Source organism: Mobula hypostoma, chromosome 17, assembly GCF_963921235.1.
Source record: "Mobula hypostoma chromosome 17, sMobHyp1.1, whole genome shotgun sequence".
Lineage (NCBI taxonomy): Eukaryota > Metazoa > Chordata > Chondrichthyes > Myliobatiformes > Myliobatidae > Mobula > Mobula hypostoma.
Window position 1 is genome coordinate 54,660,004 of NC_086113.1, and position 19,973 is coordinate 54,679,976.

A 19,973-nucleotide genomic window follows, 5' to 3' on the forward strand; every position below is an offset into this window, starting at 1 on the left:
TCAAATGAACACTGCAAAAGCAAGGCCTTTGTGAAATAATCACTGACATTATTGAAGACAAATCCGCGGTAGCGCAAGAGGTAGTCATAATATTCCATCGCTGAGTTAGCATTAGGGCTGTGCAGGTCGGTTCAAGAATGAGGTTTCTGTGTTGATCCTGTGTTAGGGTTAATAATGATTTTAAATAAACAGGGTAATCCATGAAATGCTGTTCAGTGAGATGCCAATTTCAATTTAACGACAAAGTAAAATCAAGCAGACCCTCACTAACTAAAACATTTTTATTAATAAAGATAGAGAGGTATGTGTCTGTTGTTCAGTCAGTTTTAATCATGTCAATATTATCTGATCACTCCTTTCATTTCTTCTGGGAGAGGTCATCCACTCCCTTGGACATGGTACACATTGCATTAACCAACCTAAACTCCTGGGAATATTTTTGCTGAGTTGTTGTTGGAACATTTGTGATTGTTTATAAGGTATTTGATGGATTCTAATTTGATAGAATTCAAAATGAAATTAGAAATATATGGAAAATGTGAACTTGGGCATTTGGTACTTCATTGAATATATCTGACTTGTCCCTCCAATAACCACACAAAGACCCAATGTGTCAATGAGTGTGCTGGGCTCTAGCGAGATTGCAGTGAGGGAGACTTCTATTCAACATCCTTGCACTGTTATAAGCATCTAACCCTGGAAAATGTTGTGAAGATTATTTTCAGTAATCCTGTTGTCATATTATCGTGGTGATGCAGACAGTCCTGAATTGAAGAAAGATGACCCTTGACTTTGTTTCTATGGGACTCTCAGTGTTGTGTTCATAACAAGTTAGAAAGTCTGGAGATGGATTTTCCAGCACAGCCTTCTGATTCGGAAGTAGGAAAGTTGCTAGTGTGGCCTGCACTACAGGTGAGGCGGCTGGGTCATGTTCATTTGCATCTTCCGAATGGGAATTGGATGTGTTATTGGAAAGGGAATATTTGCTGGTCCCTGAAGGAGAATAAGAGACAGCAAGAGAACTGGTGTGGCTAATTCAATAACTCTCTCAAAGGGGTAGTGTACTCAAAAGGGCTAAATGGCCTCCTGTTCTGCTACCTTTGACTACTAAACCCCCTTCAGTCTTATATTTCTACCTTTTCTCATTTAGAAAGTGCTCAGCTCTGCCCAAGTTATTTACCCTGAAATCCATTTGGAACAATTTTTTTATGGGAAGTCTCGGAAAATTGTATGAACTCCGTCTTGAATTTGCCAATATGTTGGCTTACCTGGTGAGGCCCATAGTGGGTAGATGAGATTCTAGAAATCAGGTATGTGACAGCTCGAATAAGTTGTGGGAACTTGGCTGGTGCTTGTGGGAACTGATGTGATTTTATGCTTCATGGTGCATCAAGCTTCTTTTGCTCGTCCATTTCTGACTTCTAGGTCACACCTGATGTTAGTCCTGCTTCTGTAGCAGGCAATATCTGTAGCTTTCTGGTAAAACTGGTGGGAATCCCATCCCTGAACCTCCCACTAGTCTGTTCCTATCATTTCTGTTAGGATGCTCTCCAAAAGAGAGTCATAGAACATAACAGCACAGAAACAGGCCCTTCAGCCCATCTGGTACATGTTAAACCATTAATTCTCCAAGTCTCATCGACCTGCACCCAAACTATAGTCCTTCATACCTCTCTGATCCATGTATAGGTACTTAACTAACTTTCTCTTTCATTTTGAAATCGACCCTGTAATCACCACCTGTGCTGGCAGCTCATGCCACATTCCCACAACCTACTGCGTGAAGAAGTTCCCCCTTATGTTCCCCTTAAACATTTCACCTTTCACCCTTAACCCATGATCTGTAGTTGTTGTCTCACTCAACCTGTGGAAAAATTCTGCTTGTATTTACCCGATCTATACCCTTCATAATTTTGTATATCTCTACAAAATCTCCCCTCAGTCTTACATTCTACAGCATAAAGTCCTAACCTATTCAACATTTCCCATAACTCAGGTTCTCAAATCCTGGCAACACCCTTGTAAATTATCTCTGCACTCTTTCAATCTTATTTACATCTTTCTTGTAGGTAGGTGACCAAAACTGACACAATACTCCAAATTAGGCCTCACTGATGTCTCATACAACTGCAACATAACATCCCAACTCCTGTACTCAGTATATTGATTAATGAAGGCCAATACGTCAAAAGCTTTCTTTACCACTCTGTCTGTGATACCACTTTCGATAAATTATAGATCCTTTAGTTTTTACCACACATTTGCATTTCTTATCCTTATCACTACCCTGGATGGTCCTCCCAAAGTGCAACACCTCAGACTTCTCTGCGTTAAATTCCATTTGCCATTTTTCAGCCTATTTTACTAGCTGGTCTAGATCCCACTGCAAGCTTTGATAGTTTTCCATGCTGTCCACTACACTCCCAATCTTAGTGTCATCCACAAATTTGCTGATCCATTTTACCACATTATCATCCAGATTGTTGATATAGGTAACAAACAACAACAGACCCAGCACCAGTCCTTGCAGCACACCACTAGTGAGAGGCCTCCACTCAGAGAGGCAGCTACCACTCTCTGGCTTCTTCCTTGAGCCAACGCCTAATCCAATTTACCACCTCATTTTGAATGCCGAGTGACTGAACTTTCTTGAACAAACTCCCATGCAGGACCTTGTCAAAGGCCTTGCAAAAGTCCATGTAGACAACATCCCTTCGTCAACTTTCCTAGTAACTTCCTTGAAAACCTCTATAAGGTTGGTTAGACGTGACTTACCATGCACAAAACCATGTTGATCATCCCTAATCAGTCCCTGTCTATCCAAGTACTTATAGTACATCCAATGCCTTCCAATTACTTTCCCACTACTGACATCAAGCTCTGCAGCCTATAATTTCTTGGTCTATATTTAGGGATTTCTTAAACAATGGAGCAAGATCAGTTATCTCCAGTGCTCCAGCACCTCACCTGTGACTAAGGACATCTTAAATAGGGCTGCTACAATTTCTACAGTAGCCTCCCACAGGGTCCGAGAGGGCACCCTGTCAGGCCCTGAGGATCTGTCCACCCTAATTTGCCTCAAGGCAGCAAACACCTCCTCCTCTGTCCATGACTTCTCTAAAGCATTTGTCACATCTCTAGACCCTGTGTCCATCTCTCAAGTAAGTACAGATGCAAAAAAATTACTTAAGAACTCTCCCATCTCTTTTGGCTCCATACATAGATTACTACTCTGATCTTCCAAAGGACCTATTTTGTACCTTGCTACCTTTTTGCTCTTACTATATTAGTAGAAGCTCTTAGGATTTTGCTTCACCATGTCTGATAGAGTGGCTTCATGCCTTCTTTGAGCCCTCCTGATTACCTTCTTAAATATTCTCTTACATTTCTTATGCTCCTCAAGTATGTTTGTACCTTGTTCATTCCTACCTGCCCATATCTGCTATACATTTCCTTTCTTTTCTTAACCAAGGCCTCAATATCTCTTGAAAACCAAGGTTCACTGAACCTGTTATCCTTGCCTTTTATTCTGACAGAAACATACAAACTCTGTACTCTCAAAATTTCACTTTTGAAGGCCCCTCACTTACCAAGTGCAGCTTTACCTGAAAACAACCTGTCCTAATCCGTACTTGCCAGATCCTTCCTCATACCATCAAAGTTAGTCTTTCTCCAATACAGAGTGACCTATCCTTTTCCATAATAACCTTGAAAATAATGGCATTATGGTCACAAGATGCAAAGCGTTCCCCTACATAAACTTCTGTCACCTGCCCTGTCTCATTCCCTAATAGTTGTTCGTCTATCGTTGACGTCGATGAGGACCTCGACACCATAATGATGGTGTCAAGACTAGCGCGTGATTTGGATTTAAGTGAGGGAGAGTTGCGCAGCGTCAGCCTCACTCTCTCTTCCCATTCCCTAATAGGTAATTTGGTATTGCACTCTCTCTACTTAGGATTTCTATGTACTGATTAAGGAAACTTTCCCAAACAAATTTTTCCCATCCAGCCCTTTTCCAGTACTAGAGTCCCAGTCAATATTTGGAAAGTTAAAAATACCTACTACTACAACCTTATGTTTCTTACAATAGTCTGTGATCTCTCCAAAGTTTTGCTCCCCTATATTTCATGGACTGTTGGGTGGACTATAATATCATCCCATTAGTGTGGTCATACCTTTCTTATTTTTCAGTTCTACCAATAAAGCCTCACTAGACAAGCTTTCCAGTCTGTCCTGACTGAGCACTGCCATGACTTTTTCCCTGATTAGTAAAGCCACCTCTCCAATCCCTCCCACTCTATCATGTCTAAGACAATGGAATCCCAGAACTTTGAGCTGTGAGTCCTGCCCCTCCTGCAACCAAATCTGACTAATAACTACAACATCATAATTCCACGTGCTGATTCATGCCTTCATCTCACCTGCCTTTCCTCCAATACTTGTTACATTGAAATATATATGCAGCTCAAAACATTATTCCCACCATGTTTAACCTTTCGATTCTTGACTTTGTACGTAGACTTAGCAGCATCTTTCTCCGCAATCACACCACTCTCTGGTCTGGTGCTCTGGTTTCCAACTCCCTGCAACTCTAATTTTTTTTTATCTAGCCCTTTAACCAAGTAGTTCATCAGCTTTTCCAGTATCGCAAAAATGGGCTAACTTTTACATTTTAGCCCTAGTCTTAGGGTTCTACAGCCTGGATATTTTTTTTTGGTCCATCAAAGTCATGCCTACTACCAAAGCATCTATTCCAAGCTAATCCCATTTTGTTCTTCTCACATTCCCATCGATCAATCACCTACATTCTAGGGACAATTTACAATGGACAATTAACCCCCTAACCCGCACATCTTTGGGATGTGGGAGGAAACTGAAGGAAACCCGTATGATCACAAGGAGAATGTGCAAGTTACACACAGACAGCACCATGGGTCATTTGGTACTTATGATTTTGTAAGTACCCACCCTTCCAGAGCACCAGAGAATTTTGCGTTCTTAAAGGTGCTTGCTAAAGGCGAGCGGTTGTTGCTACCATTGTTGTCAGCTGAAAAGGGTGTAGGACTGCTTTGCCTTCAGCACTATCCTTCCAAGAAAATTCCAATCCCAACTCCTAGATTGGGAGTCAACACCTCTTCTTGCACCTGCATCCTCAACTTGCTGACCAACAGGCAGCAATCTGTAACAATAGGCAGCAACACCCTCTGCTACAATAATCCTTAGCATTATTGCCGCTCAGCCCTCCCCTATAATCTAGTAGTTTGCTCATATCTGTCAGGTCAGCTTCTGCTCTAGCTCCATCTACAAGATTGTAAATGATATTAGTATCCAGGGCCATATCGCAACTAGCGATGAGCCAGAGTACAGGAAGGAGATAAAGAGGCCAGAGACATATTGTACTGATAACAACCTTTCACTCGATGTCAGCTATACAAAGATGCACATGCTCCTGTTTACAGGAACTAAGCTGATATTGTGAGGGTTGAGAGCCTAGGAGTGAACATTACTAATAACCATTCTGGTCCAACCACATAAATGCTACAGCCAGAAAAGCTTATCAGCACCTCTGCTTCCGTAGGAAACTAAAGATATTTGGCATGTCCACTTTGAACTTCACCACTTCTCTCTGCCTTGGTAAACCAACCAGCTTATTTGAAGACCCCACCAAATCTGGACATCCTCTCTTCTCCCAGTGGGCAGAAGATATAAACATCTGGAAGCATATGCCACCCAGCTGAAGGACAACTTCTATCCCACTGTTATATAACTATTGAATGGTACTTTGGTACAATAAGATGGACTCTTGCCCTCGCACTCTCCTTTATTGTGATCTTGCATGTTACTGTCCACCTGCACGGCACTTCCTCTGTAAATGTAATGCTTTAATCTTCCATTGCTTAATTTGGTACTACCTTAATGCACTGTTGTAATGACTTTATCTGTATGCAAGACAAGATTTTCACTGGATCTCAGTTCATGTGACAATAATAAACCAACTTACCAATAAGAGCAATTAAGCAAATTGGTAAATACCATATTACACCTATTATATTGTCCTGAAATAATTGAACCTGCTCATATAATTAACCTGACAACTAACTTATCCTTGACCTCAATAACCTAGTTCAGTGAAGATTGAGTTATAAACTCATAAGATGATACAGCACAGAAGTGGGCCACCTCTTCCTTGCTGACTGTGAAACCTATTCATGTTACTCCCATTTGGCTACATTGTTGCTGTAAACCTCTTGCCTTTCCTATGTATCTAATTAAAATGACTCTTTAAATAGTTTAGAATTTAATTCTGGGACTTGCAGAGTTCTCGGTTTTTGTCCTAAATTTATAAATGATAATCTTTGCTTAACTGGAAGTCAAGCTATTGTTAATTCAATTGCAGAAATGAAGGGAAAATTACTCAAAAATTGAACTGAAGATTGAGATTTGGGTATTCTAAAAATAGCTGAGGCAATGTTCTTCATATTGTGGAGGAAACAAGCAGGTTTGCTAATGAATAGAAGAAGTATTTGTGTATGAGTCCCTCACAGACAAGGACTTGTAATACAAATGTCTGTTGCTGATATTGGCTGCATAGTCTAGTACTTTTGCATTGGTCCTGAGTTTCAGCCCATTTCATTTATTGACATACAGTGTGGAATAGGCCCTTCAAGCCATGCTGCCCAGCAACCCCCCCCCCACCCTCAATTTAACCCTTGCCTAATCACAGGAGCATTTACAATGACTGATTAACCTACCAACTGGTACGTCTCTGGACTGTGGGAGGAAACCGGAGCACCTGGAGGAAACCCAAGTAGTCACGGGGAAAACATACAAACCCCTGTACAGGCAATGGTGAGAATTGAACTTAGGTCACTGGTACTGTAAAGCATTCTGCGAACGACTACGCTACCATGTTTTTCATCTTAATGTAACTAAACAAACCTCGGGATTCAAATATATGTTGCCACTTATTTGAGGATTATGTAATTGGAAGTTTAACGTGCCAATGAAACAAAGCATGACGTTTTCCAGGTCATTTTGTACTGGACTTTGTTGTTGTCGTGTCTCAGGGAATACTGAAGTTTGTGGCAACAGACCCACAGCTTGTGATATTCTGCTGTTAGAGCATCTAATGCATCCATTAGGGTACTCAAGACTTTCTAGACTGCAGTGTTTATATGCCCATGTATATTCAGGATGCCTGGCTGCTCAATAGAACTTCTTTTATCAACAACACACATTTGTATAATTATCATTAATTAGACAACTGATTAACTCAACATGAAAAGTGCATGTACTATCTCTAGTTTGTGCCTTGTGGCATCCATATGTCTGAGTTGTGTTGCCAGTTTATACGTTAGGACAGAACTGTTGAAACTAGTATGTGTCAATTGGTAGCAACAAGTAATTTGCTGGAGGAACTCACAGATGGGTGGGGCAGCATCTGTGGGAGGATGTTTGGCATCGAAACCCTGCATCAGGTCTCCAGCATCCGCAATCTCTTGCATCTCCATGCCAGAATCTCAACTAGCACAAATGCACGCTTCTCTTCAGTATTAACCCCGACACTCATGCAGTGCTATGTTGTTACAGCTTCTGGTGCTGCATTAATTGCAGAACCTGTCACATTGAGAGTTCCTGTTTTTTAGTGAAATATTTCACAGTGTAAACAGCAGAATGTTCAGTAAAGAAGAAGGTTTGATGCTAATCTGCTTTTCTGGGCTCTAAAGTGACCGATGAGGCCACTGGTACGGGGCAGGAGGCAACTGAAGTACTGGAGGTTGAACTCAAAGCTAGAAGTGTAACTGGAAGGTGCTGTTTTATTCACTTAGCTCATTACTAGAGGATTCTATGTGAACCTATTAATGTTATCCGTGCGTAAACTTGTAACAGTTTAGAAGCTGAGTATGCAAAATAATCTGTCCATACCAGGCATAGAGAATTTGTGCTACATGGAAGATCATCTATTGCGTTCTTTTACATTGTTATCTTTGCCAAACATTAGATGTTATAAAGAATTCTAACTATGACATGAAACAAAGGTGCAATTTCAAGAAGCGGTGGGCTGCACGATGCAACATTTTACTTTTGAAGTCTCAGGATTACATGCTTCAGTAGGCAGGGCAGCCTTCTCAGGTAGTACTATTGGCATTAATTTCTGCAATCAACACTCTGAAAACCACTATCAATGAGTATTTGCAAGTGTGGAAGGGGAGTCAGAAATTTAAACAGCAACTATAACTAGCAGCCATTTGGTCATGAAAATTCTCAAAGTATAATGAGCACTGGGCGAAGGAAGATGATCAATACTTTGGCCAAGGAGGTGGAAAGTGTTGAAATAATCAAGCCTAGAGGTGGTAAAGGTCTGAATGAAGCTTCCACCAATTCAAGATGATAAAACTCCTTGATTAGGTTTGCAAAAGCATGCACATAAAAGATTCATAAAGGATTTCTGGTAAGATGGTGGTGCACTTGGTCACAATAGCCTCTCCAGCTCCAACAAGTAGTGCAAAGGTTTGTCTTAAGTGTTTTTCTTACAATCACAAGACTCTGTTGGACATCGGTAATGCAAAATAGGGTAAGTCTGGTTCACTGGTTCATTGGAGAGGCCAGTGGAAGGGGAGTTGTGTGGCCTTGGTTGTTGTGTGGACCAGGCCCTCAGGCCATGGTATCACAGGCACATAGCATCAGATACACAACACTCACAAGAAAGATTGTTCCTGATGTTGAGGAAGTCCAGAACGAGGGGTCACAGTTTGAGGATAAAGGGGAAGCCTTTTAGGACCGAGATTAGGAAAAACTTCTTCACACAGAGAGTGGTGAATCTGTGGAATTCTCTGCCACAGGAAACAGTTGAGGCCAGTTCATTGGCTATATTTAAGAGGGAGTTAGATATGGCCCTTGTGGCTAGAGGGATCAGGGGGTATGGAGGGAAGGCTGGTACAGGGTTCTGAGTTGGATGATCAGCCATGATCATACTGAATTGCGGTGCAGGCTCAAAGGGCCGAATGGCCTACTCCTGCACCTATTTTCTATGTTTCTATGTTTCTAAGAAAGACATACGTTAAACAGAAACACAAGAGATTCTGCAGATGCAGAAAATATTGAACAACACACACAAATGCTGGAGGAACACAGCAGGTCAGGCAGCATCTATAGAGGGGAATAGATAGTCAATGTTTTGGGCTGAGATCCAACATCAGGATTGGAAAGGAAAGGGGCAAAAACCAGAATAAGAAGGTAGGGGTGAAGGGAAGGAGTACAAGCTAGCAGGTGATGGGTGAAACCAGGTGAAGGGGAAGGCGGATGAAGTAAGAAGATGGGAGGTGGTAGGTGGAAGAGGTAAATAGCTGAAGAAGATGGAATTTAAGAGAGACCATGGAGAAAAGGGAAGAAGGAGGAGGACCAGAAGGACATGATGGGCAGGGCTGAGAGGGTAACCAGAATGGGAAATGGGAAAACAGAGAGAATGGGGTGGAAGTAGGGGTGATTACAGGGAGTTAGAGGAATCGATGTTCATGCCACCAGGTTGGAGGCTACCCTGACAGAATATGAGATGTTACTCCTTCAGCCTGAGCTTAGCCTTATTGTAAGCCTCTTCAAGGGTTATTCATTTCCATAGATGCTGCCTGACCTGCTGAGTTCCTCCAGCATTCTGTGCGTGTTGCTTTGAATTTTCAGCAGCTGCAGACTTTCAAGTGTTTCTGAATTTGCTGCTTGACTGTGAAGTCTCTTCAAGGGATGCCTACTCTGAAGAAGCTTAAATCCTCTCTTTGACAAGAGATCAGTGAAAGCCTCTCCCAATGCATCAGTGAAACCCTCTCTCACTTCTCCCCCTCTGTGCTCCTATCGGATTTCTTCTTCTCCAGTCCTCGACCTTCCCCCCCGGCCCACCCCCCCCACCCCCAGCTTCACCTATCACTTTCCAGCTAGCCTCCTTCCCCTCCCCCACATTTTTTATTCTGGAATCTTCCCCCTTCCTTCCCAGTCCTGAAGAAGGGTCTCAGCCCAAAACGTCGACTGTTTATTCATTTCCATAGTTGCTGTCTAACCTGCTGAGTTCCTCCAGAATTTTGTGTGTGTGGTGTTGGTGAGTTGCTGGGATTGGGGGAATTCAGGGGTTGGGGAGCTCACTGGTGTGGTGGGGGGAGCGACAATGACCATGGGGTTAGAACAACGCTCCCTCTCAGGTGTGAGTGTGTGTATACGCACACATCTTTTGCTACTAGCAAACAAAGGAATTTAAACTGCAAACAAAAGGTTGTGACCCTCTACCTCGTTGGCATCTTAAGTATCTTTCACGATCGTACACAATCACATTTCCTTTTCTGGTTTCTGATGTGGACAGTAATGACAACATGGAGCTTGCGATGATTTGCAGATTTTGAAACCGGCTTATTGATACTGTTTTATTGAAGAAATTATTCAGTGCGCACATGTTGTTGTCACTGGGCAAAAAACTGCACAGCACAAGATTTTTGTGCACACTGGTCATTACAGATTAGAGGGAACATTGGGTTAGGACGTTTGAGGATGAAAGTGGTGAGTTCTGGAGCCACCATAAAAGGAGTGGGAATATACTGAAGGATCAGAGATAAGTACTGATTTACTATGCTGATTCCAGGAATAACCTGTATTGCCCACTGCTCCTGAGATCAACACAGTCCGATATGCTGAGCAAACCCCAATTGGTAGTAGGGATTGAGTATTGTCATGATGTGATACACCTTGTGTGCTTTTCAGGTTTGCTTAGTTCTACTTTTGTTTTAAACAGAAATCTCCTCCAGGTTACCAGTCATCATGTCTGCAGAATCGGCCTCCTCCCCAGGTGGACCCAATGGTATCATTAGAAGCCAGTCCTTCGCCGGCTTCAGTGCACAGCAGGAGAGGAGGGGCAGGTGAGTATTCAACCATGTGTAATCGTTCTTCTGCGGCACGGTATTATCTTCAAGCACAGACATAGAATCAGAGCTCCGTGTCTGCACACTGCATCATGTGTACAGACGACTGCTCTCGCAAGTTCAAGGTCAAGGTCATTGTCATGGGTATACACACCCAGGGTTCAAATGCCATGAAAACGAGGTCTTTGCTGCAGCAGCGAAATGAAATACAAATGTAACAAATATTAATTAATACATTTAAATTAACATAAATTATGCATAATTTATTTAACAAATTAATCCATAGTGACATTAACGCACACTGAATGCTGGTGGACCTCAGCATGTTTCAGGCTGAGAACCTTCATCAGGATGTATTCATAATGACATTAAAGGAACGAGTGAAATCCAGTCTGATGTAGAAGTAGAGCTTTTCATGTTGGTTCAACAACTTGATAGCCATGGGGAGGACACTGCAGTTGAACCTTGAGGTGTCTGTCTTCAGGCTCCTGTAACTCCTGCCTGATGGCAGTGATGAGAAGCAAATATCACCTGGCTGGTGGGGATGTTTAGTGATAGATATCACCTTTCTGAGACAGTACCTCCTGTAGCTGCCCTTGATTATGTGAGAACTGTACCCACGATGGAGTGGAGCTGGCCATGTCCACCACTCTTTTGCTCCCCTGTGTACTGGAGCTCCCATACCAACCCCTGATGCAACTAATAATGCTTTCCACTGTACATCTGTAGAAGTTAAACATTTGCAAAGCTCTGCTCAGTCGCCTTTGAGAGTGAATAAAAATTTCCACTGTTCCGTTGGAGCTCAAAGGCAGCCCAAAGCTTTTCACCCTTAGAAAGATGGTAATGAACCAAAACAGATAAGTGGCAAAAACAAAACAAAGGTAATCATACTGAAACACGAGGAAATCTGCAGATGCTGGAAATTCAAGCAACACACATCAAAGTTGCTGTTGAACGTAGTAGGCCAGGCAGCATCTCTAGGAAGAGGTACAGTCGACGTTTCAGGCCGAGACCCTTCGTCAGGACTAACTGAAGGAAGAGTTAGTAAGAAATTTGAAAGTGGGAGGGGGAGGGGAGATCCAAAATGATAGGAGAAGACAGGAGGGGGAGGGGGGGGGATGGAGCCAAGAGCTGGACAGGTGATTGGCAAAAGGGATATGAGAGGATCCAGCTCTTGGCTCCATCCCTCCCCATCCTGTCTTCTCCTATCATTTTGGATCTCCCTCTCCCCCTTCCACTTTCAAATCTCTTACTAGCTCTTCCTTCAGTTAGTCCTGACGAAGGGTCTCGGCCCAAAACGTCAACTGTACTTCTTCCTAGAGATGCTGCCTGGCCTGCTGCGTTCACCAGCAACTTTGATATGTGCTGCTGTAATCATACTGAAGCAGGGTTACAATAACTAAATCTCCCCTGGACTTGTGTGTTTGCCTCTTCACTCACCTGTACTTTTCAAAATTATGCCACATACGATGGTTTATTGATACTGCACTGTGTATCTAACTCATGTTTCAAGGTTCCAATACTCCTCTGTGTAGTGGATGAAAGATGAGGTATTTCATGTACAAGTGCATACAAAAACCTTTCCTCCCCAATCTCTTGCCACAATGAAGAGTGGAGAACAGCAGAAAGTATGTTGTGCGATAGATTCAGGATGTCTGTGGGAAAGGCTGGTGGCGTGGGGAGGTTCATAAGGGTGGAGGGCGGTGTTGGTGTTAGCAGGGCGGTAAGAAAACAGAGTGTGAAATGGGAAGGGAATCCCAGCAAAGTTGAGAGAATCAGTGATTGAAGTGGTTGGATACCTGGATGAAGGATTGGGGTGATGGGAAACACCAAATAAGGTCTTGTGGGTCAGGGAGGTGATGAAGGAGGGAGAGTGTTCTTGGCTGCATCACTGTCTGGTATGGAGGGGGGCTTCTTCACAGGACTGAAAGAAATTGCAGAGGGTTGTAAATTTAGTTGGCTCCATCTTGGGTATTAGCCTACACAGTACCTGACACCTTCAAGGAGCAGTGTCTCAGAAAGGCAGCGTCCATTATTAAGGACCCCCAGCACCCAGGGCATGCCCTTTTCTCACTGTTACTATCAGATAGGAGGTACAGAAGCCTGAAGGCACACACTCAGCGATTCAGGAACAGCTTCTTCCCCTCTGCCAACTGATTCCTAAAGGACATTGAACCCTTGAACACTACCTCACTATTTTTTAATATATAGTATTTCTGTTTTTTGCACAATTTTTAATCTATTCAATATAAGTATACTGCATAAAGTATACATTAAGATTTACTTATATTTTATTATTATTATTTTATTTTTTTCTTCTACATTATGTATTGCATTGAACTGCTGCTGCTAAGTTAACAAATTTCATGTCACATGCTGGTTATAATAAACCAGATTCTGATTCTGAAAGTATCACATCTGAAGCGGAAGGCATTACCTACCCTGTTCCAGTTGTTGGTCAACAGGCCACCAGATGCACATCTCATGAGCCAGTGTCTCCTGCAGAGCATTGCACAGGGAGATCAGTAGTGAAGTTGTGAAATGTGCACAGGAGATCAGTAGTGAAGTTGTGAAATGTGCACAGGAGATCAATAGTGAAGTTGTGAAATGTGCATGGGAGATCAGTGGTGAAGTTGTGAAATGTGCACGGGAGATCAGTAGTGAAGTTGTGAAATGTGCACGGGAGATCAGTAGTGAAGTTGTGAAATGTGCACGGGAGATCAGTGGTGAAGTTGTGAAATGTGCACAGGAGATCAGTAGTGAAGTTGTGAAATGTGCACGGGAGATCAGTGGTGAAGTTGTGAAATGTGCACAGGAGATCAGTGGTGAAGTTGTGAAATGTGCATGGGAGATTAGTAGTGAAGCTGTGAAATGCGCACAGGAGATCAGTAGTGAAGTTGTGAAATTTACACGGGAGATCAGTAGTGAAGTTGTGACATTTACACGGGAGATCAGGAATGAAGTTGTGAAATGTGCACAGGAGATCAGTGTTGAAGCTGTGAAATGCGCACGGGAGATCAGCGGTGAAGTTGTGAAATGCGCACGGGAGATCAGCGGTGAAGCTGTGAAATGCGCACGGGAGATCAGCGGTGAAGCTGTGAAATGCGCACGGGAGATCAGCGGTGAAGCTGTGAAATGCGCACGGGAGATCAGCGGTGAAGCTGTGAAATGCGCACGGGAGATCAGCGGTGAAGTTGTGAAATGCGCACGGGAGATCAGCGGTGAAGTTGTGAAATGCGCACGGGAGATCAGCGGTGAAGTTTGTGAAATGCGCACGGGAGATCAGCGGTGAAGTTGTGAAATGCGCACGGGAGATCAGCGGTGAAGTTGTGAAATGCGCACGGGAGATCAGCGGTGAAGTTGTGAAATGCGCACGGGAGATCAGCGGTGAAGTTGTGAAATGCGCACGGGAGATCAGCGGTGAAGTTTGTGAAATGCGCACGGGAGATCAGCGGTGAAGTTGTGAAATGCGCTCGGGAGATCAGTGGTGAAGTTGTGAAATGCGCACGGGAGATCAGTGGTGAAGTTGTGAAATGCGCACGGGAGATCAGTGGTGAAGTTGTGAAATGCGCACGGGAGATCAGTGGTGAAGTTGTGAAATGTGCACGAGAGATCAGCGTTGAAGCTGTGAAATGCGCACGGGAGATCAGCGGTGAAGCTGTGAAATGCGCACGGGAGATCAGTAGTGAAGGTTAGAGCAACCATCAATGTGAGCATTATGATCTTCCACATCTTAACTGGAGAACTCTGAGCTGGAAATGAACTGTTTAAAATGGACTCGGTGGCTTGATCTGTGATCATTCTTTGACTCTGTGCCTGTGGATTGAGCCTGCTGAATTCCATTGTCAAGTTCTCAACGCCTTCCTCATCAGCAAAGCTGTTGGGTGAAAGCAACGTCGTACTATTACAATTCAAAGCAGGAAATGTTGGAAAAATTCCGCTGGTTGGGCTGGAGTTTTGGGACGAGCAACAGAGCTAACCTTCAGTTTGAAGACTTTATCAGAACTGAGGAGATGAAAGAAGTTTGCTAAGCTGCAAGGAGGGGAGAGGAGTGGTAGTCTCCGATTGGGAAAAATCAGGGTGGCTCTGGGCATAGACTGCAAACAAGTTATCTCATCAATGAGTGAATAGGAGTTTTTAGAAAATGAGAACATATAGACAAAAGAAAGCAGGTGTTGTGAAATACAGAGCAAGAAGTGATACCTGGCAGGTCAAGTGGGGCGTGGCATCACCCCCAGAGGGGAGAGCAATAAACAAGTTCCAATATCACAGATGAATGATTGATACAGACCGAAATCAAGTTACCCAAAGTTATAAGTAATTTTGTAATGTTATTTACACAAATACTCCAGAAAATTGTTTCATTCAGCATTTCGAATCTTACGCTTTCTGGCAGCTAAGTTGTGCAGAGTTTGTTACTTGCCTTTCACTGAAATGCTATTTGTAATTGATCCCAAACTATCCAACTTCCCAACAGGAGTCACTCCTTCATTGGAAATAACGGAATCCTCAAAAAACCACAGGGGAAATTAAAGAAAATGAATGTTTCGGTTCATAAGAACAACACCACACCCAAGGACGTACAACCAAAGCGAATGGATGAAATGTATGAGGCACTGAAGAAGGGATTAACGTAAGAAATTATGAATATTAAAACATCCTTGACTAATCATTTTTTAAAGATGAAAGCAGTTATAGATATTATTTGTTCTCAAATCCATTGGGCATCAACTAGTAGCATATTTGATTCACACACATACTGGCGCTATGCTAGTGTAGCAGTTAGCAAACTGTCATTACAGCACAGCATATGCTACAGTTCAGAGTTCAATTCCAGTGCAGCCCGTTAGGAGTTTGTACTTTCTTCCCGTGATTGCGTGGGATTCCTCTGGGTGCTCGGATTCCTCCCACAGTCCAAAGATCTACCAGTTAGTAGGTTAATTGGTTATTGTAAATTGTACTGTGATTAGGCAAGGGTTAAATTGGTGGGTTGCTGGGCGGTGCCGGAGGGGTCGGCTCTGCACCGAATCTGTAAATAAATAAATTCATTTAGTTTTTCACCATTTCCTTATTTGGAAACAGTAGACTGATAAATTTCTAAGAGACAAGGGTGTAGCATCCAGCCAGTTATCTCATGTGTTGATCAGAGATGTAATCAGCCAGCCTTGAGGTCAGGTTATGCTCAGTTCCACACAAGCAGTAGATAAATACTCATTGTATTAAATGAACTGAGAAGGGCCAGAAGTGTAGCGATTTCTGATTGTAAGCCATTTTTTCTTTGTTGTTGAACAGTGAGTACCTGGAAGTGCACCAGACTGAGCTGGACAAGCTCACTACTCAGATGAAGGACATGAAACGCAACTCCAGACTGGTGAGTGGGGTCTAGACAGCCCAACACAAAACACAGCAGCTCAGCTGACATCCATAGAGGGGTCAGAAGCATTAACAATGTCTCCCTTTATCAGAACAGAGGCCCTTTAGAAAATTCCTTCATTTCCCAGATTGATTTTAGATCTTCCTCCTTATTTTATCACCTAATATGAAATTGCATGCTGGAAACTTTGTTAGTGTAGCACATCAGATTGATTGGCCACATTTTCACTCACCACATTCTTGCAATCGATCTGCCATGGTACATCTCCATTTGGAGTTCTTGCTCCGCGCAAGATTCCTTAAACTTACTTTATATTTAGAGAACTGATATTGACGCAGTGATGAACAGAGATTCTCAGGCAAATCAAGTATCGTCCATGGAGCACAGCCACACACTCAAACATACCACTGACAAACATGTCATGGAAACACAATACATATCATGCACACGCACACACACACACACACACACACACACACAATAATTTCACAAGATATCACGTACGCAAATGCACCATGCATAAGCACACACTGCACATTCCGCTTTCATAGCATAAATGAACAAATCACACGTATACACACAATGTAAGCACTTTTCTCAGTCCATGCACATTAATGCACACCATGCATGCACCACACATGATTCACATACATATGAACAGACAGTACACATGTGCATACATGTGCACCCATGCATACGAAGTGGCAGAGCTCCTTCTGTAATCTCCACACACATCTCTCACTCTCATTAACAAAACTGTTGAGTGCAATTATTGAGAACAACACAAGCCAATGACTAAATCTGGGGTGCATGACTTTTGGAACTCAAGTAAGTGGAGCAGTTTCTCATTTTATTCATAACCTCATGTCAATATAAAAATAAATCTAGATGCTGCGTGATGTAAGGTCATTATCTCATGAAAATTGATGCCTCCTCTACACACTGTGAAATGATCACCGACCTTCAAAATCCATTGTCTATTTTTAGAGAAATACCCTGAGTAATGTAAAGTAATTCACGACAATCAGTGGGAAAGGAAAATTCACCGCCTTATATTTGACACAAGAGAAATGCATCAATATCTTATTTGGCTCACTGCATGAGCAAGTCTTTCTCTTTTAAATAAAAGATGAGGCATTCGACTAATAATATATCTCCCAATTATTCTGAATGATGTGCAACTAGCCTTAATGATCCATTCTTCAACTAAAGGCAGATAGATTGCCACTAAAGCACTGATCTCTGATCTCATTGGGATTCTTTAATCACAGGGAACCTGAACTCCAATGCTTTTTATCCTGCCCTTATCCTTTGAGTTGGGAGCATAGCACATGAAAAAAATAAGCTAATATGATTCTTGCAACTTCTGAGCTCTGAAATTTTGTTTTCTTGCCTTATTCTTCCCTTAGTTATTGAAAAAGCTGCAGCAAAAGAAGTGAAAAAACTTAATGCTGTAACAGGAGAGGGGTGGGGAGTGATTTCTAACAAAGGTCTTTCTACCCATTCCAGCAGTAACTAATTTCATTCTGGCTGTGCTGGCTGTTTACTCTTTGCAAAGGTTTTACTTGCTGCTGACAGGCAGTGGTGTCCTCTGGGACAAAACTGTTTTCCATTTTGCTTCAAACCAGCAATGCACGGTGCAGGATCGTGCATTGAAGAGAAATGGGAAAAGCATCATCCAATCACAGTTTTTTCTAAATCGTACCAAGAGAACCAAATAAAGATTTTCCCTTTAAAGCAAAATTGTTTCTTGTTGCCTGAAAGCAACAAATCCTTTACTTAAGGACAGTTGACAATCTCCAGCAGGTCTTCGACATAGTGCCACTCTGCTCATTGTGCTTTGTAAGTTCAACACTTTCTGATATTACAGGCAAATCTTTGCAACTGGGCTCACTTGATTTGGATGAGGAGAAGTAATCTAATCTTCATTGTGCTGAAGGGCGTGATATGAGCCTGTAGAGGTGGGATATAGAGGTTTTGCGGGCTGCTTACTGTGTAGGACCCACTCTCTCCTTGGCATTATGGGGGCAGCAAAAAGAAGAGCCATCAGGACCGTCACAGAGGCTGCTGTGAATCAAGAGGTGTGACCTGTGGAGTAATGCTGCTGGGACACAAACCAGGGCCTGATCAGCCCTGGCTGGGTCACCTGGGCAAGAGTGTCTGACCTGAAACACCTGATGACCCCAGGTTGAATCACTAATGATGTGTCCCAGCACATCCTAGGATGCGTCTTGGCATCATTATCCTCCAGATTAAATGACACCCCACATCAATCCCAGCAAAGGTCATGGGGATTCCACCTGACCTGCAGAGCCAAACAGTGGCAAACTATGCGTTTTTTGAAAGAAGCTTCTGTTAGCGAACTATTTGATGGAAAGCAAGGCTGGAGTGGTAAATCTACTTAAATGATGTCATTTGGACAAATTGTGGTTGAATGAAATCAGCCATTTGACTTTGTTCTGTATGTTTGAACAGGCACCCTACTGGCATGAATTGTGCTTGTGATCCAACCATGCATATTGTTCTCCATGGAATACTCCTTTTGAAAATTGTCTGAGATTAGATCATGTTGTTCTGAGGGATGGCATTCACTGGCCATTCCCACAACATCCAAGTTTCTGTGCTGGAGCAACAGACCATCTCCACCTTCACCCACGGATTTTAATCCCTTCCTTCCCAATCCTACTTGCTCTCAATCTTTCAAAATCCTGGTTCTCCTGAGCTCCCATCATTGGGGTCGACAGATCCACTGACCCCACCGACACCAATTTCCTGTGCATCCCAACTTGTGATTGGGATTCTAACAGCTAAGCTGTTCTTCACCTGCTCTGCCTATGAGCACCCAGACTCATCTCGTCTTAGACTCACCTAAGACCACATTACTACCACTGAGCACCTGGACCACGTAGCACATCTCTTAAAATATGCTACAATTTCCAGATAGAATCCATGTGAAATGGCCACCTCACACCACACAAGCTTGGAGTGCATTCGAAGAAGTTGCATCGTTTTCTCTGGAGAAAAGGAGACTGAGGGGAGACTTGACAGGATTATGATAAACTTAGTAAAGGGTGGACATCCAGTATGCTTCTTCCAGTGCAGAAATGTCAAATACGAGAGGGCACAGGTTTAATGTGGAGAAGGGAAAAGTTTAAAGGAGAAGCGCAGGGCAAATTTTTGATTGAGAGTAGTAGATTCCTGAAACACAGTGCCATGGGTGGTAGGACGCAGATAAGATAGAAGCATTCATGAGGCTTGAATATACAGGGAACGGACAGATATAGCAGAAAAGCTCACTTTAACTTGGCATCATGTTCAGCACGGGCATTGTGGGCCGGAAAGCCTGTGACAGTGCTGTGCTATCCATGTCATATGTTCATGCTCATGAGTGAGTCCATTGTGGTAAGACCACCACTTGGCTGTCCTTGTCCAGTCTACATCTGCACAATGTACAGTGCATTTTGTTCTTTACTGTCAGCTGCTAACGTCTCTTTTCTCTCTCCATCAGCCCTGTGTCCTTGCAACCGAGGTTGGAGTGGTTGAATGGCACTGTAGATGGCACGTATAAATACCCAAAGCACGCAGTGGTAAACACTGCAACAATAAATTAAGTCTATCTTATAGACAACTCTCTCTCACTAGCATGCAGGAGAGCTTTGATGCTAATCTTTGCCAGGATAGCTACTCAATACGAAATA

The 19,973-nt window shown here is 42.9% G+C and overlaps 1 protein-coding gene across 3 annotated transcripts in view; it reads left to right on the forward strand.

The window, feature by feature from the left end:
• The window catches only part of ripor2 (RHO family interacting cell polarization regulator 2), an 87,409-nt gene that overhangs the window by 11,832 nt on the left and 55,604 nt on the right, over positions 1-19,973 (forward strand). For all 3 annotated transcript variants that reach the window (XM_063069372.1, XM_063069374.1, XM_063069373.1), the window contains 3 exons: positions 10,775-10,898; positions 15,379-15,534; positions 16,194-16,272. In XM_063069372.1, coding sequence (XP_062925442.1) covers positions 10,801-10,898; positions 15,379-15,534; positions 16,194-16,272 — 333 coding nt within the window. In that variant the 5' untranslated portion in view covers positions 10,775-10,800. The remainder of the gene's footprint in view (positions 1-10,774; positions 10,899-15,378; positions 15,535-16,193; positions 16,273-19,973) is intronic.